Consider the following 26,077-nt stretch of genomic DNA (forward strand, 5'->3'; position numbering starts at 1 on the left):
ATGATTCATGATCAGATGCCCCATTTGCTTAAAACAAACAAGTGTCCTAGTCATTGAGATGGAAATTGTTTTAAGCAGTATATATCTTCATGTTGGGAACTCTTTTCTGCAGATTGACCTTGATTTTACTTTGCTTTCCTCGGGTGCATCAATCATGTCAAATCTTATAGGTGATCTTTAAGATAATTTTTGAGATAATTTAAACAATATTATCAATTATTCAATATTATTACATAATAAAATATTATCCAATTACATAGTATTGTTCAGTATTATCAATAATTCTCTTCTTTCAAACTCCCCTCTATGGGTGTAAGGTGTTCTGTCAGCCAGGATTCAGGAAAATCCCTCAGGAAGAGAGCTACCTGCTGCTTTAACTGTGTATTGTGCCCAGAGAGAGAAATATCTGATCAGACAGGTGTGAACTGGCAAAATTTCACAATCACTTTCTCTCACCTCTTCTTTGTCTCCAAATAAAAGGTAAAGGATCTGGGATTAACCAATTGCATCACATTTCTTCATTATTTTCTATTATATCCTTCACTCATTCAATACATTCATTTAGGAAATCAATACATCATTTCCATGTTGGGAGTTACCTTGATCTGGCTTCATTATACTCACATTATTAGGTTCTGCTGAAGCAGCTCTTCTCAAGGGAATACAACCCTTAAACCACATGTTGTGTTAGGCAAACACTTAGAGATTCCGTAGCACCATATACTCATCTTGATCCAGAATAATACACATGGAATTATCATCGAAACAAGTGTGGGTGTCTTTAGCACATGCCTCCTATTCATATCTTTACACCCAAGGTGACGAGCACTATGCCTTACACATAGCAGGTGTGCAAAAACCGGAACTAAAGATTCAATAAATGAATGGACATATTATATTATTATTACTCTAGTAGAAGACATAAACAATGAACTGAGCATGCAAATTTGATAAGATAAAGGCCCTGCTTTCCAAGAAATCATAGTGAGGTACATGTGAAAAAAGAATAGCAGGGCAATTTGAAAAGTGCCAAAATAAAGGTAGTTAGAGGTTAGCAGAGTCAACAAGAGTAGATAGTCTTACTTGGATGAATCAGATAATTCTTCATGGAAAGCCGATGTTTTGTTGAGTATTTAAAAATATGTGGGGGATTTGTCAGTTCAAAATGAAGAGGGATTCTTGGCAATGGATGTTTGAACAATAAAAGTTATGCAAGATGGATAAGTTCTGGAGACCTACCATCCAACATGGGCCTATAGTTAACAATATTGTATTGTAGACTTAAAAACTTTCTAGGAGGGTAGATTTATGTTAAGTGTTCCTACCTCAAAAGAAAAAAAGTATTTTCAAAAAGGAAGTTAAATTAAAAAAATAAAGAGGACAGGAGGAAACATTTGGGGGTGATGAATAGGTTAAGGACTTGAGTAGTGATGGTTTCACAGGTGTATATTATCTCCAAACACATTAAGTTGTATACATTAAATATGTACAGCTTTTTGTATGTCAGTCATACCTCAATAAAGTGTTTTTAAAATGGTTTTATGTGGTATATTCAGAAATATGCAATAAGACTAGTATGGCTGGAATGAGATGATAAAAGACTGATCATGGATGATGAAGGAATAGGTAAATAATGAAAAAAAAAAGTCTATCATATTTAAAGTACAATATTCCAGTCTTAACAAACAAAAAAGCAAACAATTCATACGTACAAATTACCAAAGCTCTCTCTTTACATTGCTAAATTTTCTGTCCAGTAAAATAATGCATGCAATAACATATTACAGAAATAAAAAATGGGCTGGGGGAGAGAGCATGTTTACAAATTATGTTTGTTGTTAGAATGCATCTGGCTATAAATTAAAAAGAAAACAAACTAAATGTGTCTTTTAAAACATATTTATTATATCCCATAAAAAACCAGAGTAATTTACTATGATGATTCTTTGTGCCAGAAAAAATGAAAGCACAGTTCTTGCATTATAAAGATGAAGAAGGAAATATGTTTCATTCCATTTGTTATTTACTTGATGAATGTTGTCATAAATATCACTTTTTACAAAAAAAAAAAACAAAGTGAAACAAAAAAAAAAAGGCCAGAGATAGAATGACTCCAGGATTAGAGAATTCAGCAGCTCAAAACTCTAATCAAGCACAGATGATATTCTCATATTTTGTTCTATCATCTTGGGTTCTCTGCTTTGTCTACAGGTTGCGCTCCTTATGCTCTCAAAGGCTGAGCTGTTTAAAGTATTAGACCATAGCAAGCGAACAGAAAGATAAAAAGAGTGGGCATCTAGTCCCCCTGACTTTGTAAGAGTCACTCAAAAACACATCCTCGAAGTGGGGTCAACTATAATTGATTTAGAGCTGTCAACCTCCCCTCAATCACACAGCCTCATGGAAGAAGTTGAATGTCAAGCACAACTGAGCTGCTGGTAGGAAGGGGACAGATGGGTCATGAATAGGCAACCAGTGGAATCTGCTTCCATGTTTACTTACATAACGCAAAAGATATTTTAAATTAGAATGCAAAAATATCTAATCAATTAGTGGGATCTAAAATAATGTATCAGACCGGCCCTGTGGTGTAGTGTTTAAAATTCAGCGTGCTCCACTTTGGTGGCCTGGGTTCATAGGTTCAAATCCAAGGCATAGACCTACACCACATGTCAGCCATACTGTGGTGGCAACTCACATACAAAATAGGGGACGACTGGCACAGATGTTAGCTCAGGGCTAATCCTCCTCAATCAAAAAATAAATAAATAAATAATGAAAATAATGTATCAATAGTAATGATTTTCCTACATATCAATAGTAAAGTGTTTGATAATGCAGTATTTATATTTCATTTCTCACTCTCAAAAACACAAAAATGTAATGCACAAAGTACATTAGTTAGAATGTGTTCAGCTGAACGTGATAGAGAACCTCATAGTGGCCCTAAATCATGACATTTATTATTTATGTTACAAGAATTTCAAAAATAGACAGATGCAAATGTTTTTTTTTTCTATCAACCTTTTGATAATACAGACTCAGGCTCCATATAACTTTTGCTTCAATATGCTTAGTGTGTTGGATTTTATTTTTACAAGTGTCTGCCACTGCTCATCATCCACAGGGGAAAGAAAGAGGAAGAGTCAGCTATAGCATCCTATTTGATGCAGGTTTTATTTACTGCAAGAAAAAGACCATACAGTGAGATTGTCATTGATTTAGGCTCATGGTTCATAACCCACAAGTGAGGTGGAGCACACTCTGGCAAAAATTAGCTTAGATCTGTCACAATCGGCTTAGTTCACTCAAAATTGTGGTTATAATAACTAGGTAAAATGGAGGAAGGGTACTAAGTAGGTAGTTACTGTATGTTATGCAAAGCATGGTTTTAATTTTGGCTAAAAATGTGTTTGAGAAATGCAAAAGAAAATGAATAAATTTAGCGCCATTAAATTTCCCAAATGGAATGTCTGAATATTACAAAAGTCTGTATCCTTTCCTAAATAATTTTTAGCTTTAACGCAATTCAAACCACTTTATCAAAGGAATTTACTTGAAAGTTAAGAATTTTACTACCTTTTTTACGAAACAAAAATCAAGTTAGAAAAATCGAGAAACAGGATTTATATAGAAAAGTGATTCAAAAAGAAAAGCTGTAATTACGGTAATTGCATTGTTCTAATATCATTTGTAGAAATAGGGACGAGAAAAGAATGCCCACTTTCAACAATAAGAATAGGTGCTTCCTGCTCCAAGGTCAGAGTTGAGTAGTTGTGGCAGAGACCCTATGGCCCACAAAGCCTAAAATATTTGCTCTCTGTCCCTTTACCGTAGAAGTTTGCAAAATACAAATTCATAGCCCAGGGTGCAGCCCTTGAATGATGGCTGATGGGCATGGCTGCATATGCACTGCAGCTGCCTCACCCTCAGCTGAGAAAACTTGGTCCCATGTGTTCTTCTTGGCTCACAGAGCTCCCCAGTGCGATTGAGCTCTAGGTGAGCACAGTGGTAAAGCACTTGATGTCCTTGATGCCCTGCCTTTCTTTCCCTGCCTCACTTTCCCAGTACCTCACTCTTATGTTGCAAAATCTCCACCACCTAAAATATTCGCCCTTAATCCCTCAAGTTTATGGGGACATCCAACTAAAACAAGACCCAAACTTGGAACTTTTGGAGATGGATTATATTATCACTTACTTGAAGCTAAAAGAATTCTGACATAGGAGGGACTGTTTAATGTGAATATTATTAACGTAAGTCTATGCAACTTTGTGTCTCACAACCAAATAAGGTGTGGGCTGTGGGCCCTATGGTGCCAATGAGACTGTTTTTTTGGTCTTAGGATTATGGAGGAGTGGCTGACTGAAACACCAAGACTTTCCTTTCCTTTTCAAATAGAGATCAATGTATAGGGCGTCCAGGAAGCCAGTATGCAAACAATGAGAGAAATCGCTGCCTGCTGAAAGTTGTGACATTTCTGGCATTTGAAGATTCTTTAGGGAAGACTGTGGCTTGCACAGCTCCTTGCTTCTCTGTTGTCACAGCAGTGGTCCCTGGGGTCTTTGTGAAGCACTTAGACACTCCCGTAATCAAGGCCAACAATTGGACTCTCAGCTACATCCTGCTCATCTCCCTCACCCTCTGCTCCCTCTGCTCCTTACCCTTCATCGGCCGACCCAATGCAACTACCCACATTATTCAACAAATCACATTTAGAGTTGTTTTTACTGTGGCTCTTTCCACTGTCTTGGCCAAAACTGTTACTGTGGTTGTGGCATTCAAGGTCACTGCACCAGGGAGAAGGATGTGGCAGTGGTTGGTGTCAGGTGCACCTAACTTCATCATACTCATCTGCTCCTTTATCCAGATGAGTCTCTGTGGGATCTGCCTGGGAACCTCTCCTCCCTTCATTGACACAGATGCACACTCTGAACATGACCACATCTTCATCGTGTGCAACAAGGGCTCAGTCACTGCCTTCTACTGTGTCCTGGGACACCTGGGCTCCTTGGCCCTGGGCAGCTTCGCTGTTGCTTTCCTGGTCCAGAACCTGCTTGACATATTTAATGATGCCAACTTCCTGACGTTCAGCATGCTGGTGTTCTGCAGTGTCTGGGTCGCCTTCCTCCCCATCTGCCACAGCACCAAGGTCAAGGTCATGCCGGCCGTGGGGAGCCTCTCCATCTTTGCCCCCAGGGTGGGGCTATTAGACTGCATCTTTGCCCCCAAGTGCTGCATTATCTTCCTAAGGCCAGAGAGAAACACATCAAGAGTGTTAAGGCATACAAATGGTTTAGGCGAAAATAATCAATATTTATTTTTTTACCAGAATTTGCATACACCTGAAAAATAAACTACCAAATTTTTGCAAGCAGACTTTAAGTGCCAACTAAATTTACCTTACATCTCCAATTAATTTATTGCTTTACATTTCTTTTGGCTTTGTGCAATGATCCTCGGGCATTCAAATGCACAAATACACAAAGATGGATGTTACCTCAGATTAATTTTCCTCTAAATCATCTGTGGTAGCTTGCAAAAATGGCCACACATCAGCACTCTGCCTCCATCTGTGTGTTTTGTTAGCACCATCCCACTTTGACTCTGTGTGGACTTGGCCTTGTAACTTGCTTTGGTCAATTGGACACTAGTAAATGACATAAGCAAAGGCTTGAAAAACACCTTCTCATTGGTACTTCTCTTTCTCTGGCTGCGCTTGGGAAACCTGTGACCATCAATATGTAAGTGACATACTGCACATTTCTATCACTCCAGGTGACTTCAAGTCAACAATCAGATATGTGAGTAAGGCCATCGTAGACCATCCAATCCCAGCTGAACCATTAATAGGCCCAGATCAAAGATCTGCCCAGCTAACTCACAGAATCTTGAGAAAAATAAGTCATTCTTCCTTTAAGCCACCAAATTTTAGGATGGTTATGCTGCAAAAGCTAACTGATACATGATACTGTTAGTGAAATTTGTCCTTTCATTATAGGTTTAATTACCACAGATTTCTATTTCTTTATCCAATATTGTAGACTAAAATATTCCTCTCAAGATTCAGTTTCTAAAAGAAAATCTGACACCATATCATCGCCCGTTGTACATTCCTCATCCCTCTTTTCAACAACACATCTTTAAGAATATATATTAAGAATAACTTTACTAATTTTATGATCATGGATATTCTCCTGTATTGTCATCCACCACTGTTATGCACTGAGCATTTCTACTTTTAATTTTAGCCTTATAATCCATTTGGAGTGATTTCCCTGTGAATAATGTTAGTCGATGGTCCAATGTTTTATTTTGCAAAGGGATATCTTATTGTCTATAAAACAATTACTGCTTCATTTCAAAAGTTGATTTTAAATACAGTGAATCTGAATGATGCTTGGAAAATGGATATTCTTTTCATTCATGATTGTAGTATATCTCTCCATTTCTTCAGAGCTTCTAGGTCCTTTGGTGTATCTTTATAATCTTCTTCATTTATCTCACATAACTTTTCAATTGTATAACTACATATGGCTTCCTGTTGCATAAATCTAATTATTTTAAATATTTCATTTCTCCTATGACTAGAATAATTACTTATAGGTTTAAACTAGTTCTGGCTCATATAAACGTATTTTTCATATGGTTAGCTATTATCTTTTCACACTAGCTAACTTATTTAAAAATTCTAAATTGTATAAGTTATTTCTCACTAAAATAATAGATTTTTCTCTTCTTCTCTAATATTGTTTACCTTATTCTATCTATTCTCATTTTTAAATTACTGGGCTCTCTGGTGCCACATTGAATCACAATAATGTTTGCCAGGAGCATTTTCCTCTTCTGAAGTGTAGAATAAACACCAGATAAATTCTTTGTCAAGGCAAAGCAGTCATCTAAAAGAGAGAAAACAAAAACGTGAAGAAGAAAACAAAAACAAAAACCATTTCTACCTGGAAGTCAACAGACTTCCCTCTCTTGGCTATTTAGTGCTAGACATGTTTTGACAATGTACCCACTGAGAACTAGTGGATCTCACTCTAGTTCCAGGAATTAATCTTGGTCAAATAGTTTAACCTCTTTAGACTTTCTTCATCTGTATTATGGAGAGCTTGAAAAGTGTTTTTGAGTTTTAAAGTCCTATGATTCCAAGGTGCCCTTTACCCAGACGCACTTGACAAAGACCAGAGTGAATTTTCAGTTATCTACTTCTCCATCAACATTGTTATCCACATCATCACTTAGGGAGGAAGATTGCCCCTGAAATAACATCTGAGCCAATTCTCCTCTAATTTTTGCCTGTGGGATGCACCACTCCTCAAGAATGGCTTGAGGAGTGGTGCATTAAGTGTCTGGTGGTGCATAGGCCTGTGCCGGGGATCCGAACGAGTGAACCCCAGGCCACCAAAGCAGAACATGGGAACTCAACCACTACGCCACTTGGCAAGCCCCACAATACTATTTTTGTCTGAGGAAATGGATGTATGGAAACACTTAACTATGGTTTGTAAATAGATATTTCATATGGAATTTTTCATATGAAATTTTCCATATTACATATGGAAATAGAAATTTCATATGGAATTTTGTCTGCAAGAATGCAAAGAGAGGATTGCAATATGTCTTTGTACGTAAATATCTAGATGGAAACTTAACATGGCTGCACCAAGGAAGGACATGACAACGTGATACATCTAGAACTAATACATCTACACATACGAAGGACAAAAGAACCCACTATGTATTCGATCGGGATACATAGCATTAGGCTAGACTTGTTCAAAGACATTGAAACCCTGACTCCAAATTCTCACTTCCTCCACCCTACAAGGGATCCAGCTTTGGGTCATTCCGGAGACCCAAAAGTCCCAGGTCCAGCCGTTGCCCAACCTGGAGGGGCTCCACAAAGTCCCTTGACTTGTCACCATGAGGTTAAGGGTAAGAATGTGCTAGAGTTCAGACAAGGGGACTAGGTAGGGTGACCATGGATCTCAAACGTTAGCAGTTGTCCTAGCATCTTTCAGATGCACTAGATGCTGGACTTCCTGCTGGTTCAGAGTCAGGACGTCAATGGAGCACTTGCGGCTGCACCAGAAGTGAACTAAGACGTGCACTGGAAGTGGACCGAGATCAGCACCAGAAGGTGAACACAGGCTTGCAAGCGGGAAGTGGAACATGGCTCCCAACAGTGTGAGTTTTGTGCCAAGTAGTAACATCTTAATGTAGAATGTGTGTGTGCCAGCAGTTGGCAGGAAACTGGAGTGATGGGCTTGATATAAGGACTTTGTGGAGGGGATCTTTAAGGCCTGGGGACCACTAAGCTGTAGTTTGAATGGGTCTGAGTGCCCAATCCTGGTATGGTAAGGTGAGAGGTGAGACTAGCCCTTGTGAAGTTTTATTTGGTTGATTAAGTCAAACTCTGTCCTGAGATGGACTTGTAGGCGGACTTGGGGCTAAAACAGGTTCTTACAGATTGTCAGGGGCCCACACTCACCAATCCTATTCGACATAGTACTGGAAGTTCTAGCCAGAGCAATCAGGGAAGAAAAAGAAAATAAAAGACATCTGAATATGAAAAGTAAAATTAAAATGGTCTCAATTTGCAGATGATGTCATGACGTTTTTTCCCAAAAAAGTAAGAACTAATCAATGAATTCAGTAAAAGATACAAAATCAACATAAAAATCAGTAGCATTTCTGTTCACTATACATGTTTCTGTACATGTTTCTACCTTTTGTGGGGACCAACTCAAAAAATTAACAGTAGCCTTGTCTCAAGTCAGAGGAGGTGGGTTTCAGTGTGGGAAGCCATAAGTTTATGTGGTGGTTGCAAAACCTGGAAGCCCTTGCCTCAGCCAGAGTCTCATGTCTGTGTGTATTGGATGCATTTTGCAATTCCCAACTCAGTAGTCATGTAACTTTAATATTTTTATCTTAAGAATATATTTTACTTAACCCAGTATGTCAAGAAGTATTATGATCTCAATATATGATCAGTATAAACGTTATTATTGAGATCTTCTCTATTCACTTTTTTCATACAAAGTTTTTTTTAAATCCATGCATATTTTACACTCATAACATATCTCAATTTGGACTAACCATACTTTAAATGCTCAATAATGACATATGGCCAGTGGCTACCAGATTGGCTAACAAAATAATTAATAGATATTATGTTTTTGGAGCTGTTTTAGATTTATGGAAAAATTGAGATGAGAGTACAGAGTCCCCATATACTCCCTCCTCCCTGCACACACGCATGGTTTCCATTATTATTAACATCTTGCATTAGTGTGGTATATTAGCTATAATTCAGGAACCAATATCGATACATTATAATTAACTAAGAACCATAGTTTATATTAGGGTTCACTCTTTGTCTCGTGCATTCTGTGGGTTTTGGGAAATGTATCTTGTGCCTTATATTACAGTATCATAGAGAATAATCATTTTCCTGCCATAAGGTGCACTGTGCTCCAGGGCCAGATAGATGTATAGATGTGGCCCTTGTCATTGATGTTTGGGGTGATGGGAACATAGGGTTTTCCAGCTTGTATCCTCCACTTTACGATGAAAAATAAAGGAATTTCCCACATAGTCCCATGTTCTCACAACAGCATAAATAGTGGAGGAAACTAATGCTGAAGGTGTGGAAGTGGATCATCACAACATATTGATCCCTGGGATTAACAAGTTTAAAAGAACTGAGGAAGAGGAAAGGAGGAAGATTTTTAAGAATCAAAAATGTAGCTTTATTTCTGCATTGATCTTGAGCTATGGATTTGGAATTTTCTGAATTCAGCCTGACTATTGCTTCCCCAGGCAAGAACTCATGTGCTTATGGTGTTTCTGCACTCATGATTGGTGTGAAGCCCTGTATGCGTCCCACATGGAATGTCCTGTGGCTGCCCTGGGCCCTGGGTGTATGAAGCTGTCCCTCCCTATCTTGGACTTTGGAGGGAGAGATGCTGGAATGTTCTTGGCTGAGCCCTGACTGACATGGATACTTTCTGAACCTTTCACCTTACACTTGATATCACATCCTCTGATGCAGTTATTTTGCAGCATCACAAATGGCATTCATGTGGATGGCTTGTTGACAAAGGCTTGTGACCCCATCTGCCCAAGAGGAGGTGGTCCCTGGAGCCTTGCTATCCAGGGACGCGGGTGAAATCATAGTGCCTAAGGCTGGAGAGGATGTTCCTCAAACATGTTTTCCAACTGGTGCTTTTCACCTGGACACAGGACCTCAGATGCAGAGACCCGGGGCAGAGAGGGGTCTGGATCTCACCAGGGGAGAGGAAGAGACTGCTGAAAGGCATCGGGGGGCATTAGAACTGCTTTTCCCGTCCACAAAAACAACATAAATACATTTGTGCTTTTGTGTGTGTGTTACTATAGGTGACATGTGTCGATATCTTCTTAGGCTGCATGTTCCACCTCTGCTTCTGCTGCCTCACATCTCACGCAGAAGCAGAGCTTTGCAGAGGCTTCTAAGAAGTTCCTTTTGATTTTCTTCTTCCTGTTGCTACAGTTTCCTCTATTTGTGTGTCCTTTGGCTTATCCTGACTGCTTTTTGAGAATGGAACCCAGTGCATACAAGGATGGAGATGTGGTTATTGGTGGGTTTTCCCCCTTTATACTTATTTCTTACACAGAGGGATCAAGAAGCCTAGCAAGGATGTCACTTTGCAGAGGTAAGTGAGCCTTTATTTATATTCTGCTTGATTATTATGATGAATGATACCTATGGGATCCATGGATGGATAGACCAAGGCGCTCTGCATCACCTGTCCTGTCTTTCCCCGGCATCCCCAACTTCCCAGAACTGTCCATTATTATCTCTGTCTCCTCCCACTGACTTTGTTGTTTTCTTCATAGGAGAGAACAGTGTTTTTATATTTTCCAGTTTTCTTCCTTTTACTGTCCGATTTTTAGGGCGATGCTTATGAGACAGCACTCTCCACCAACATACTCCACCATCTCTGCCCTTCCTCCCACCTCAGCTGCTGCTGCAGAGTGTTCTACCTTCAGATCTGTTGGGGGGAGAATCCCAGCCTGTACAGAGGAGCCCCTGGGTGGGAGTGATCCTGTGTGCCTGCCCCTCACCCGTCTGTAGTTGTGACTTATTGTCTTTGTTTTAAGCAAGGGCTCGAGAGCCCTTTTTATTGGTGTTAGTTATTTTTACAAAAGCATGTTAAGGAAGTGTCCTCCAAAAAGAATGCGTTTTAGAGAAGTGGATCCTGAATTTTATCAAATGCTTTATATACTTCATGAGCATATTGTGTTTTTTTCCTGGCAGAAAGGTGAGGACATTAAAAGTGAGGATATTAAAAAATTATCTAATTTTCTAATAGTCTGTTTAAGATGATTCCTTGCTCTCATTTTCTTTTTGGTGCTGGTAACAGGCTCACGTTAACTTCATAATTAATAGAGATATACCTTCTGATTCTATATTCTGGAAGAGTTTCCCGGTAGAGTAAACATCTATTCTTAAGTTTTAGAAACAATTCATCTGTAAACACATCTAACCCACCATATATTTGGAATTTTCTTTCCTAAAAACTCTCTTGAAACCATAAAGAACATTTGTATAATTTTCTATTTGAGCCAGTTTGAGTAATTCCAGTTTCATTTAAAAAGCAGCTTTATCACTGAGATCCCAAAAGGCATCTCCATGTGCAGAAGCACAACATTCTCTCTGACTTCGCTCCTGGTCCCATTTTCTCACCTAATGTTGTTGATGTTTGTCTTCCCCAAATAGTTTTTCTTTATCAGACTTGTGTGAATGATGCCTATTTTATTGAGCTTCCCAAAGAATCAGAGTGACTGATTACTTTTCCTCTGGACTTATTTTATATTTGTTTTATACTCTTAATTCTGCTTCAGTCTCTTTTTCTAAATTATTTTTTTATGTTATCTTTCTCCGTTCTCCTTGTTTTGAGTTGAGAGTTTAATTCACTCGCTTTCATTTTTATTTACTATTCAAGATATTTAATGCTCAGATATTTTCTCTCAGAACAGTTTTTTTCTCTTCTTCCTTTCTCTCTCCTCTCTCTCCAGGGCTCCTTGCTACTCCTTTCTAATCATTGGTTTGATTTACTGTTTGACCAAAGAGTTATTCTTGAGAGTGATTAGTGGCTTATAAATTGGCTGATTTGTTTAAGATATGTTGGCAGTTAATGAGCATTTTTGTGTGCAAGTTGGTTAAGGAACTGGACTTCAAATCTGCCTGCTCCTCTGATGAGCTACTGAGTCAGAATTTCTGTGGTCAGCCATGTATCTCTCTTCTGGCGGCTTCAGGAATTGATTACTATGTAGAAATGGCTTGCTGGATGAGCATAGGACCTAATGTTATAATAATATGCTTTCTTTGCTTTGGAGTAGGAAGCTTGAGATTTATATGCAGGCACATGTGTGTGTGTATGCTCCAAACATATTTAATGATAAATCAAGATTAACAATATATAGGATTCCTATATTGACTGTTTTTGGACAAAGACTGAGAAGTTAGTTGAATACTCTTACTATGGTTGTAGTTAGGTTCACTTTACTTCATATTTTTAAAATCTTTTTTTAATATATGATTGAACATATACTTTTTGACTGCTAACCACCTTTTAATCCCTAAATATTTGGCCTTCAGATATGTGTACCATTATACACATTCATATATAAAAGTTTCATATTAGTTGTTGCTTTAATTTGTGAGCACGTGTATGGAATATCACCGACAATGCCCTTTCTTTCAGCATCTATGTTCAGTGTTAGTTTCCTGTGTTTTCGTGGAATGTAGAGTAACATTCAATATTGAAAAAGTGATTTAAGTAACTTCAGTATAGTATAACTGATATATGTAGCATTATCTCTGTGGTTCTATTTTTAAATTTCGTACTTTGCTTTTGTTCTTTTTTCCTAGTTTTGCTCCATTTAAAGTAATTTTCCTTATTAAACTTTTCTCCACCATGTTGGATATATACATCTTTTTCACAATCTATTTTAAAATTTTATTTATTTATTTATTTATTTTTTGCTGAGGAAAATTGGCCCTGGGCTAACATCCATGCCCATCTTCCTCTACTTTCTATGGGACACCGCCACAGCATGGCTTGATGAGCGGTACATAGGTCCGCACCTGGGATCCGAACCCACAAACCCCAGGCCACCAAAGCAGAGCGTGCAAACTTAACCACTACGCCACCAGGCTGGCCCCTATTTTACAATATTTTTAATTTGAGAAATAAGAAGAACCAGAATCTGAAGTCTTGCCTCACTGACTCCTCCATGTCAGATGAAAAATTAATTAGTATTTTACTTTTCTTTTCTTTTTCTCCAAATTCAGTGTCTATAGGTATAGATTAAGCTCTTGGTTTAAGATGGTTTTAAATTTTATGCACATTCTTTAAAGTAGTTTGTATTTTGCATTTTTAAAAAATCACATTAACACAAAGTACTTAGACAATTGTTTTACTTTTTCAGTGTTTACTTCTTGGGTATGGTGCTTTTTTTTGAAACTCGTCATCCTCAAAGTTGATTATGGATCTGAATTATCTGGAGGGCTTGTTAAAACACAGAAGGTTTGCTGGACCCCACCCCAGACATTCTGATTCAGTAGGTCTCAGGTGGGGCTGGAGGACTAGCATATCCACATTGTGATTGGAAGCTCCCCTGCCTAATATTCCTTATTTTTTTTTCATTTCACAGGCAGTAAAATCCGTGTCTCAGTGTGAGGGCTGTCCCTACTCAATCTTTTGATTCTTCACAGGTGTTATGCCACAATAATCTTCTTGTACTCCTAACTCCACCTCAGCATTTGGAGAGCCCAACTGACACACAACACACACAAACGTTCTTCATTTTTCCTCAGAAAGGAGTGCTTTATTTTCAGAAATGTCACACAATCTGCAAAAAGTTTAATGTGGATGCTGTTCTCTGCTCTTCAGACATTGCAACTTGTTTCTGCAACACCTGCACCATTCTTCCTTGTTCTCAGTATTTAATGCTCTAACATTGGGAATACATGGGGCTTCTGGACATTCTGGACACTCTCCCTTCTTCAAGTTTAATTGATCATATCACATCTGAACTAAGTTGAACTAAAGTTGGCCATATCATGGCTTGTCACAAGACCATCAGGTATATGTGTAGTGTGTGTGCACCTCACAGAAACAGAATTTTCCTGGAGTGTGCCTCTCAATGATACTTCTCCTAAAATGTGATTAAATATGTTCTAAATAGAGGTTCTCAGTTTCAGTTAAATGTACCTAATCCATACATACATTACTGGTCTGTAAAATTTTCTATGTCATAAACTTATTTTGTTGAATAGCATGTAAATTATTTCTATGCCCCCAAGCTCACACGTTTGATTTTAAAATTTATTTTCCTTTCAACTTAAAGAAAGAAGTTTTATTAAAAGAAAGAAATCCAAAGGAGTATCCAAAAGAATGAAATACTAGGAATGTGGAGGACTAGGTAGCTCGAAGGGGTTTCCCTCCACATAACAATATCTTCCATCACATATAATGTTATTGCATTCTAGAGTTCACATGAAGTAAGCCAAATCTCAAAGGAAAGAAGAAGGAAATTGTAAGCACTAGACAAATTTGGATTCACCCAGTGGTCAAAGGCCATTACGATCCTCTAATGAAAGGATTTGTCTTTGAGTCACCAGTGACTTGAGGGAATGAATCTGGGAGTCACAGATTAGTTGTGAGTCACACAAAAAAGTCACTTATCTTGGTGTCACCTCACATGACTGTGAGCAGAAACCAGTGACATTCTTCTCTGTAGGAAAGAATCTAAACTAAAGCCTTACATTCTGTACACATTAAAATCAGACAAAAATGAGCTCATAATCAAAGTTCACCAAACAAATAAGTAATACATGCCATTGTCGCTGAGTCATCAAAACATGAGCAAATTAAAAATAAAACAATAGATTTAAATACTAAAACCTCCACTATTAGATTTACCAACTTCAAGATATAAAATAACTGTGTATAAAAAATGGAACAACAAAAAATGGAATAACAAAATCAAACAGGAGACTCTAGAAATGATCTGACATATTTGTCAAAGGGCCTTATAGAACTTTAAGAGATGAAAAATAAATAAATGTTGAGTTTTAGAACTCCATAGATGAGTTCTACAACAGAAGAAAGAATAGAAAACTAAATTTGAATTCTGAAGGAAACAGAATGCAGCAAAGAAAGACAAGGAACTAGAAAACATGAAAGATAAGGTAGATATGGAGATGATGAGAGAGAGTAAAGAAAAAAGAGAAATAAAATATTGTACAACAAAAACAAGTGAGTCATGTGGGTAAAACTGAAAGTTAAAGGGTCTATAAATTTCTCAGGAGATGAGGAACTATATCCACTTCAGGCAATGTGGGCTGGTGGTAAAATAGATGTAGAGAATATAACTCTCGCCCAAATAGAGGAGATACAATAGAATATGGAAAACAAGTATAATTCAATAAAATTTAATGGGAAATAACATAATAAAACTTGTGGAAAAAATAGAAGGAAAACATATAGATAGTGGGAGCAAAACAAGGATATAAAGAATCACAACAAATGTAAATGGAATAAATTCTCCAGTTAAATACAGACTGTTAAATTTGATGGGACAATGACAAATGTAGCTGTATCTTGTTTACCAGACGTGAAAACTAAAAATATGGAAAACTAGAAATTCAAAATATAATAGAAGATATAAAGATATGCTAGGAAAATACCAATCAAAAATCAACCCAGCGTAGCTATAATAATATGAGATAAAACAGATGAGGGAAAAAGCATCATTAGGAATTAAGTGGTTAATTCCCAATGGTATATAAGTTCAACTGATCATGAAGATGTAGTCGTTGTTATACTACACACGATGTCATGTGAAGATAATATAGCCTCAAATAAGAAAGGAAGGAGGAGAAGGAAGAGGAGAAGAAGGAGAAGGCGGAGAAGACAAGAACAAAAATAACTAGGAGGATGGGGAAGTATAGGAGAAGGAGGCAGAGGAAGAGGAGGGGTAGAAATAATATATCATCATAGTGAAGAATTTCAACTTTCCTCTGAGACAAACAAATAACATATATCTATTAATAGAGTATTTGAAAAACAAATTAGCAAGTTTGATTTAGTCGATACACATGGAACCCTATAACCAACAAGTGAAGAACACCTATTCTTCACAAGCACATGGGGAGCGTTAACAAGCAGTGAGCATGAACTAGGGTACTAATCAATCCTCAAATAATAGAACACTTGAAATAAGTACAAGTGACTGCCCTATTGTATTCCTGACTGTATTACATATCCCAGGCACTAGAAATGCAAAGAATTTTCTTTGGCTTAGGAGTTATTTTTGTGTAGAAAGTCTGTAGAAAAGATGAAGACAATATGGACTATCAGGAATAGGTACCATTAAAGATGTTAATGATTAATTTTAATTTTATATTTTTAAAATAAGACATGGATGAGAAGTTTTTTAAACTTTACAGTGCTGTGTCTCTTAGATTCCTAAGTGTTTCTAGTCCTTTCAGTCCTTCTTGATTCTTTCAATTATTCCTGCCTGTTGATGATTCCTCCTTCATTGGATCTCTGAAGTTCACCTTAGTTTCCTGGTTTTTGATGGTGGCAGATGCACAGGTTTGAGGGGGCAGAGGCTTAGGCAATTTGATTGACAGCCTTCCGTTGCACCATTTTCAACCTGCACATGTCATGCGTCTATGCTTGTCACATAGCCTTCAGTTGCAATTATTCTTCCTCCCCAGGGCTATCTCCAATCTCATGCTAATATTGTTGCTCTTCTATGAAGGATTTAATGGTGTGCTCATATAAACAAGCATTTTGGCTCCTCAACCAAAGAGCCATTTACCAATCTACTCTGAATGTGATCTGTTTTTCCATTCATTGTACTTTCTTTTGTGTACTTAACCAATTTCCTTCATGAGTGTGGAATTCAGTAAGGACCTTCCACAGCTGGAGTCATGTTATTTTCTTTAGTTATAAATTCTAAGGCTTCAGGAGAGCCATCTGTTACCACAGACATTTGAGTCATTAATGAAGTCATTGTATTGCATTTGAAGGAAATCATTTTGAGTATTTTCCCTAAGGATCCCTATCCCTCTATGCAGGTTTCAGTACACGAACTACCAGTATGTTCTGGCCTTGGTTTTTGCCATTGAGGAAATCAACAGGAACCCTCATATTTTGCCAAATATGTCTCTGGGATTTGATCTCTATAATGCCCTGCCCAGTGAACGGAGGACATTGGAGAGTTCCCTGATTTGGCTCTCAGGGTTGGGCAAGGACATCCCTAATTACGACTGCAGGAGAGAGAGCAAGTCTCTAGCGGTCCTTACAGGAACCACATGGGCAATTTCTGCCCAGATTGGAACACTGCTGGAACTGTACAAATTTCCACAGGTAAGTCTGGGTGGGATGGGGAGAGATGAAACCATGTCTCCTTTGGTGCCATTCTCAGGTGCCTAAAAAGGAAGAGAGGAGGAGACTGGGTTTGTGCATCTCTCAAAGAATATGATCTCAAAGGGTAAGTGTACAGGACCTTGGTGATGTATGACATTTCCTTTCTTTGGATTAGACAGAAGGTTGAGGGGGAAGGAAACAAAGCAGTTTCCTGGAACTCTGACTGATCTTATTTTCTAGAAAGCTTTCAGGGAGTGGAAAATGATTAGAAAATGAAATGAGCAATTGTCCCCTTCTGCTACTTCCAGGTGTTGCTGAACACCCTTCAGGACTGAGAGTGTGGTTTTTGCCAATCCTCCTCCTCATATTGCTTCCAACTGTCTTTTCCTTTTAGCTTACCTATGGTCTTTTTGATCTTACCCTGAATGATGATTAGCAGTTTCCATCTCTCTATCAGATGGCCCCCAGGGACACATCTCTAGCCATTGGCATGGTCTCTTTGCTGCTTCATTTCAGTTGGACCTGGGTGGGGCTGGTCATCTCAGAAGACAAGAAAGGTGTTGAGTTTCTCTCAGACTTGAGAGGAGAGAGGGACAGGAATGGAATCTGTGCAGCTTTTGTGGAAATGATCCCTGTCACGGAAAGATCATATTCCTCAAGGACATGGCCATACAATTTGCAATTAAAGGAAACAGAAGGGAATGTGGTTATCATTTATGGTGATGCCAACTCTTTCATAAGCTTGAGATTTTCTACTTGGGAGTATTTAGTGATATGGAAAGTCTGGGTCACGACATCACAGTGGGATTTTATCCACAGTGAGAGAGATTTCATCCTTGACCCATTCCATGGGACTCTCATTTTTTCACACCACCGTAGTGAGGTCCCTGGCTTTGAAAATTTTCTCCAGACAGTTAACCCTTCCAAATATCCAGAAGACATTTACCTCACTAAGTTGTGGTTCCCCTTTATTCCTTGCACGGTTTCTGAGTCTGACTGTAAAACACTGGAGAATTGTCCACCCAATGCCTCCTTGGGATGGTTGCCTTGGCAGATTTTTGACACAACCATGACTGAATGGAGTTACAATGTGTACAATGCTGTGGCCTGGAGCCTTCACGAGATGCTTCTTCAACGTGCAGAAATGCAGCCAACGGGAAGTGGGGAAGATCTGGTGATTTTCACATGGCAGGTAAAGTCTCTTCTGCATAACAGCATGTACACTCGTAAAAGTGACGTTCTTATGGGGTTCCACAGGTGTTCAAACCAAGCAGTTAGGATTCTTTCTCCAAGAAAAGCACAAGAGTTTCTGTACTTGTTTCACTCCCTAGGAGGTAAATCTAGTCTTGGGTTGTAAGTCATCAACAAGAAGGTTCTAGTGGCAAGGAGGAAGTGGGCTATGAGTCAATATCAATGCTTTGTGTTACAAAGGATCCGAACATCCTGGTTGCCTAATGTTTCAATAGGGAATAGCCAGTCTTCTCACATGAAGCTCCTCAATGACAAGAAGAAGAGAACTTGCCCTTTCTGTGCCTATCTGGTGCTGAACATCATAGTGAATACTTGACAGAAATGATCTCATTGAATTCTGCATCCACTTTAGGTATTGGTAACATCATTTTGCATATTGATGGTCTGGGAAAATTCAGAGAGTGCATGAGGGTGGCTAGATTGGACTTTGTACTTGAGATTTGTCTGAATCCTATCACCACTGATCATCTTGATATTCTTGTCTATAGGCATTTTCTATTGAAACTAACTGATATTTTAGAAACATTATGATATTTTAGTTCTCCATATGATTTCATTTGCTTTACTTCATTGGATACTTGTAATAAAGTTACATTATGAAGCAAGGATTACAGACAATGAAAGGCTGTCCCCAATTCAGGGTTTTTCTCTTTAGCACCGGGGCCCACTTCACCACAAGATGATGTCTCTCTTTTAGCTCCACTTCTTTCTGAGGAACATAGAATTTAACAATCCTGCTGGTGACTCAGTGAATTTGGCAGATGAAGGAAAATCAGATTCAGAGTACAGCATTCTCAACTTTTGGAATTTTCCAGAAGGGCTTAGACTTAAGGTGAAAGTAGGAGAATATTCCCCACATGCTCCACATGGTCAAGAATTGTCTTTATCTGAGGAGCTGATTGAGTGGGCCACAGGAATTACTGAGGTGGGTTGAACCCAATCAATATTACTTACACCACACATGAATAACCAAAATCTTTTGGGGGTTTTGTGCCCCCTCAGAGCTTCATAAAGGGCCACATATGGGAATTTAACAATTCACTTCCAACTGAAGTAATTTTTTCTTTTACCAATAATCCAAGATGGAAGCAACACCTTCATAAGCAAAAAGATTGCAAGTTGCTGAAGGTTCAGAAGGTGGTTAGTAATTTTTAGGAATAAAATTTTTTTAAAAATTAAGTTATGTACATGTTTTTTAGAGATAATGTTATTGCACACTTATTACACTACAGTATAGTGTAAACATAACTTCTTATGCACTAGGAAATCAAAAAATTGTTGTGACTCACTTTATTGCAATATTTGATTTGCTGCGGTGCTCTGGAACCAAACCCACAATATGTCTGAGGTTTACCAGTGTTTTATATCATAGAATAAGCATGGCATCCAGCTAATGAATTGGATTTAGACATTTCAAGATTAAGGTTGTTAAAGGCCCACTACTCTAAAACACTCTAGTTAGGGGAAAATTAGGTAAAAGTCACAGCTGTTACCAAGTGTTATCTGATTTTCTCCAGACTCCACACTCTGTATGCAGTGAGAGTTGCAGTCTGGGATTCAGGAAGAGCCCTCAGGAGAGCAAGGCTTCCTGTTGTTTTGATTGCATTCCCTGCCCAGAGAATGAGATTTCCAATGAGACAGGTGAGTATATGTCTTGCAGCGACATTCTCCACTTCTCTCTTTTTTTTTGAAGGGAAACATTTGTCCTGACTAACTAACATCTGTTGCCAATCTTCCTTTTTTTTTATTATCCCCAAAACCCTAGTACATAGTTGTATATCCTAGTTGTAAATCATTCTAGTTCTTCTATGTGAGCCACCACCACAGAATCGCAATTCACAGAGAGATGATGTGGTTCCATGACGAGGAAACCAACCTGGGCCACTGAAGCAGTGAGCACTGAACTTTCACCACTAGGCCATCAGGGCTGGCTCTCCACCTCTCTTTTGTATGCACCATTCTCCCAAAGAAACGGAAAAGCTCTGGATGAGGACTGCAGGGTCAAAATGTTTCCTTCCTCCATTTAGTAATTTAACTTTTATAGCCAAAAAAGCCAACTTTTTTTATCATTTCCACCCAAAATGACACACTCTCTCTCTACCTTGAACTAGCTTGCTTGACTCATTTTAGCATCATTGCAGGCATTATCATCTCAAGGAAACCCTTTTTGACTACTCCACAGTAACCTAACTTAAATCTCTCTCATGGAATCTAACACATGGTATTGTAAGTCCTTACTTTTCTTCTTCTTTAAAGCTACATTTAGATCACATTGAACAAATCCTTATTTTTCCAGTGTCTGGTGCTGTTCTTGGCACAGAGCAGGAGCCCTAAAAGGTTGTGTTTGATTTAAGAAGTAAGTATTTCCATGGTATGCAACGTGCTTACGGTACAGCTTCCTTCAAGGAGTACATACATCTTGGTCTCTGATCTCCTCGAGTTCACAGGTGAGTAGGGGAGACAACAGGCAGTGATGAGAATTCAAGGTGCTGACATAGGCCTACAATATAGGTACGCAGAGACCCATGGGATGAAATAAGTGATAGTATACATGTTTGTGGGGAGGGAAGTGTCATGGACTTCTTCATAGAGGCAGTAGCATTAGTATTATATCAGACTAATGAAGGGGGAATAAATTCTTGGTAGAATTCTTAGAAATGGCAAAAAAATGGCAAATTAGCCCTGCATTTAATATACTAGGGAGCGGAGAGAAGGTTCCACATGACTAGAACACAGACGATGTGGGTTTGGGAGTTGGGTCATGAAGTAGAAGAGGGACAGAACACCAACACTGAAGGTTTTTCACATCATCATTAACATCTTCGTTTTACTCATATTTTATGATAGGAAATGGTGCAATGCTGGAATCCCCTCAATGGTGGCATTTTCTGATTTTATTTTTGTGATTGATATGAAGCTTAATTTCACATCTTTTGTATGATTTCAATATTTTTGAAATGTACTGAGATTGATGAAATAGTCTGGCATGTAGTCAGTTTGGATAAAGCTTCCATGTGCAGTTTGGCACATGGTAATTTTGGGTATATGTTCCATATGCACATCTAAAGAACACTAAGTCCACTAACGTCAATTCCTACATGCTTGGAGATTAATAAATACATTTGTAAACAACCCATGATTAATGAGTAAACTACGATGGAAATTAGAATGTATTTCCAATTAAAAATACTATTCATCAAAGCTTTTGGGGTGGAATTAAAACTATCCTTAGAGAGAAATGTATAATCCTAGGTTATATATATTTATATATTATTGTGTATAATATAGAAAAGTTGAATTTCTAGGTTCTAAGCATTCATCACAAGCTAGAAAAAGAGCAGAAAATTAAACACAAAGAAAATAGAAGACACAAAATGATAAATATTAGAGGAAGTCTTCACAAAATAAAAGACAAACATCGAAAGGATAAATACAACTAAATTGGATTCTAATAAATGACAAATATACTCAATAAAATCCTAATAATAATGTTCAAAAAAAGAGAAAAATTGCAACAAATGAATACCAAGGCTTAAAAGGGAATGAATTAGGGTCACTCTTTGTGTTGTACATTCTATGGGTTTTGACAAATGCATAGTAATATGTATCCGCCATTACAGAATCATATAGAACTATGGTTTCACTCCCCTAAAATCCCCTTTGCTCCAGGGCCATAGAGGTGTGTGTGACCTTTGTCATAGTCATAGATGTTTGGCGTGATGGTGAATACAGGGGTTCCTTCCAGCTAGTATCCTCTGCTTTAGGGTGAGGAAAGGGAGGAATTTCTCACAACACCATTAATAATAGAGGAAACCAATGTTGAGGGTGCAGAAGTGGATCATCACAACATACTGATCCCGGAATGAGCATGGTTAAAAGAACTGAGGAAAAGGAAAGGAGGTCAATTTTTAGAAAATCAAAAATGCAACTTTATTTCTGCAGTGATCTTGAGTTACTGATTTGGAATCTTATAAATTCAGCATGACTTTTGCTTCCCCAGGCAGGGCCTCATGGGCTTGTGGTGTTTCTGCACTCATGATTGGTGTGCAGCCCTGCATGGGTCACACACAGAATGTCCTGTGGCTGCCCTGGGCCCTGGGTGTGTGGGGCTGTCCCTCCTTATCTTGCACTTTGGAGGCTGTGATGCTGGAATGTTCTTGTCTGAGCCCTGAGTGACATGGGCCCTTTCTGACACTTGCACCTTACACCTGACATTGCCTCCTCTGATGCAGTTCATTTGCATCACTGCAAATGATGTTCATGCAAATGACTTGTTGACTCAGGCTTGGGACCCAATCTGGCCAAGAGCAGATGGTCCCTGGAACCTTGTTATCAATGGACACGGATGAAATCATAGTGCTTAGGGCTGCCAAATAAAGGAAATGTGCATACCTCACTAAGACTCTATACCCTCATCCTTGGAGATTACATCCTGTGAGAGATGCATAAACACAGTCTCCTCCTTTCTTCCTTTTCAGGCACCTGAGAATGGCATTAAAGTAGACATGATTTCATGTCTCGCCATCCCACACAGGCTTACCTGTGGAAATTTGTACAGTTCCAGCAGTGTTCCAATCTGGGCAGAAATTGCACATGTTGTTTCAGTAAGGACTGCTAGAGACTTGCTCTCTCTCCTACAGGTGTAATTTGGGTTGTCTTTGCCCAGCCTTGAGACTCAAATGAGGGAACTCTCCAGTGCCTTCTGTTCATTGTGCAGGACATTATACAGATCAACTCCCAGAGATATGTTGGGTAAAAGATGGGGGTTTCTGTTGATTTCCTCAATGGCAAAAACCAAGGCCAGAACATACTGAAAGTTCTTGTACTGAAACCTGCTGAGAGGGATGGGGCTCCTTAGGGAACAGACTCAAACCACAATTATCTTCAAATCCAATGCAACCACTTAATGAAGGAAGAATGCCCAGCCAACTCACTCCATCTGTGGCAACAGCGCTCCTGAAGCCTTAGAATTTATAGCTAAATCAAGTAACATCACCTGGGCTCTGGAACATCCTTACTGAATTCCACACACATGGAGAAAAGTGATTAAGTTTATGAGAAAAGTTTAATGAATGGAAAAGCAGATCACATTCAGAGTGCGTTTTGTAAATGCTTCTTTGGTTCAGGATCCAAAATGCTTGTTCATTTGAACACATCATCAAATGCTTCAGAGAACAGCAATAATATCAACATGAGATTGGAGGTAGCCCTGGGGAGGAAGAGTCATTACACCTGAAGCCTCTGGGACAAGCAGAGAAGCATGGCGTCTGTGGGTTGAGAATGGTGCAGCAGAAGGCTGGCAATCAAACTGCCTAACCTTCGGCCCCATCAAACCTGTGTATCTGCCACCATCAACAACCAGGCAGCTAGGATGAGCTTCAGAGCTCCCATGAAGGAGGAATCACCATAAAGCAGGAACATCCGGGAGAAGTTTGAAGGAGTTAAAACTGAAAACACTTAGGAGTCTAAGAGACACAGCCTTGTACAGTGTAAAAATTGAAAATGTGATTACCAAAACTGACTCAAATACAACATAAAGAGAGAATATTATACAAATGTGGCCATGTGGTTTCAAGAGAACATTTGAGAAAAAAATTCCAAATATCCACCAGGCCTGGAAGAATTTACATGGGGCATTGCCCGCACGCCAACTTGCCCAGGAACAAGGTCTCCTGAGCTGGTGTGAATGGAGAGCAGAGGGCGAAAAGAAAAGCATTCAGCCTCTCGTCCTGCAATGAGAACAAGCTCTCCCTCCAGCATCCAGGTGCCTGAAGCTTAGGGGACACATGAGCTGAGCTTGACTTCTGCCCCCAGGAGAGTCACCCCAGACCTTCCCTGACAACACACGTGTCATTATAAATAACATGTCAATACATTTGAAAATTAGATGAAATTCACAAATTGCCAGGAAAATGAAAGTTACCAAAACTGTCTCAAGAAGAAATGAGAAATCTGAACAGTCCCATATCTAAAGAAGAAACTGAATCCATAGTTTAAAACATTCCCACATTTCATCGTGGCCAACACCTCTGCTGGCAAATTCCACCAAACATTCAGGAGAGAAATAATACACATTGACTCTAGCTCTTCCACAGAACAGGAAAAGTGGGAAAAACTTTTTGATTCATTTTATGAGAATAGCTTAACGTTGCTACAAAAATCTTACAAGGTCATTACAGGAAAGGAAATTTACAAGCCTCTTTTTTTCTGGAACTAAACTCATGTATTCCTAAAAAAAATTAACCTTCCAAATCCAGCTATATTTTTGAAGGAGGCCACATCATGACCAAATTTGCTTTATGCATTGCCATTCAGTGTGCTACTTCCTGAAAAAGGAGAAATCATAATCTGGGTAACTGCGGTTATTATCTATTATATACATCATGTATAATCTACTGTAAATAGAACTGGTCATGTTCTGTTTGTTGGCCTGGGTGTTGTTAACACATGTGTACACTTTTTGATAACTTATCAATCTTTACACACATGCACACACACATACACACACCACACACACATCACACACAAACACACCCCACATACATACACACACCACACACAAATACACACACATACACTCACCAAACTCTGTTCTTGCTCAAGGGACCAGGCAGAGCCTGCAGCATATTCGGTCCTTCTCTTCAGCATCACCGTCTTTTTCTCTGGAGGGTGGGTAATTTGGGGAACAGCCAAAAGAATGTAGATGGGAAAAAAACAGAGGTGTGAAACAGTGTACGTAGTGTGGCGGAGGACAGATACCCTGGGTGACCTCCTTTGGGGCTCGTCTGTGTAATCCCCTCTCGTTGGCTGTAGGTGGGCCCTGTGCCTCGCTTCTCACCAACAGAATGTGGCAGAGGGGATGGGGTCTCTCCTATGATGGGGTTACGGCATTCATGAAAGGTGACGGGGGTCACTCCCTTGGTTACATCCCCTTACAGAAGCCTCCATCTTAGCAGACAGCAGCGAGAGGCCCTCCCTCACTGGCTTTGAGGAATAAGCTACCTGCCGGGAGAGGGTCTGTAGGGGACACTGGTGAGAACTGCAGGGGCCTCTAGCAGCTGCAAGCAGCCCCGCTGACACCAGCAAGAAGAGCCGGACCTCAGTCCTACAACCGCAAAGCACTGAGCTAGCCTGGAAGAGGACCCCGGGCTCCGATAGGACCCCAGCCCTGCGGACACCTTGATGGCGGCCTATAGGACCTGGGTAGAGGGCCAGCTGAGCCACTGACTCCCGACCCACAGAAGCTGTGAGATCGTGCACACGTGTTGTCTCTGCTAACTTTGTGGTGATTCGTTACACACTTATAGAAAGCTAACTCAAGTATATTGCCATTTTATACAAGGAGGGACTGATATTCGCATTTCCCTCTATATGCATTACAAAACCCT

At 39.1% G+C, this 26,077-nt stretch overlaps 1 protein-coding gene and 1 pseudogene across 1 annotated transcript; both read left to right on the forward strand.

Annotated features, from left to right (window-relative positions):
* Positions 1-306: 306 nt before the first annotated feature.
* LOC147911198 (vomeronasal type-2 receptor 116-like) lies at positions 307-5,358 on the forward strand. Its single transcript, XM_087428444.1, has 3 exons — positions 307-418; positions 3,284-3,287; positions 4,402-5,358. The coding sequence occupies exons 1-3, from the start codon at positions 307-309 to the stop codon at positions 5,354-5,356; spliced, it is 1,071 nt and encodes a 356-aa protein (XP_087284570.1). The 3' UTR covers positions 5,357-5,358.
* Positions 5,359-14,119: 8,761 nt separating this feature from the next.
* Positions 14,120-25,686, forward strand: LOC147911199 (vomeronasal type-2 receptor 116-like; annotated as a pseudogene).
* Positions 25,687-26,077: the final 391 nt, after the last annotated feature.

This window comes from Ceratotherium simum, unplaced genomic scaffold (genome assembly GCF_057802395.1).
Source record: "Ceratotherium simum simum isolate JZ-2026a unplaced genomic scaffold, ASM5780239v1 HiC_scaffold_48, whole genome shotgun sequence".
NCBI lineage: Eukaryota > Metazoa > Chordata > Mammalia > Perissodactyla > Rhinocerotidae > Ceratotherium > Ceratotherium simum.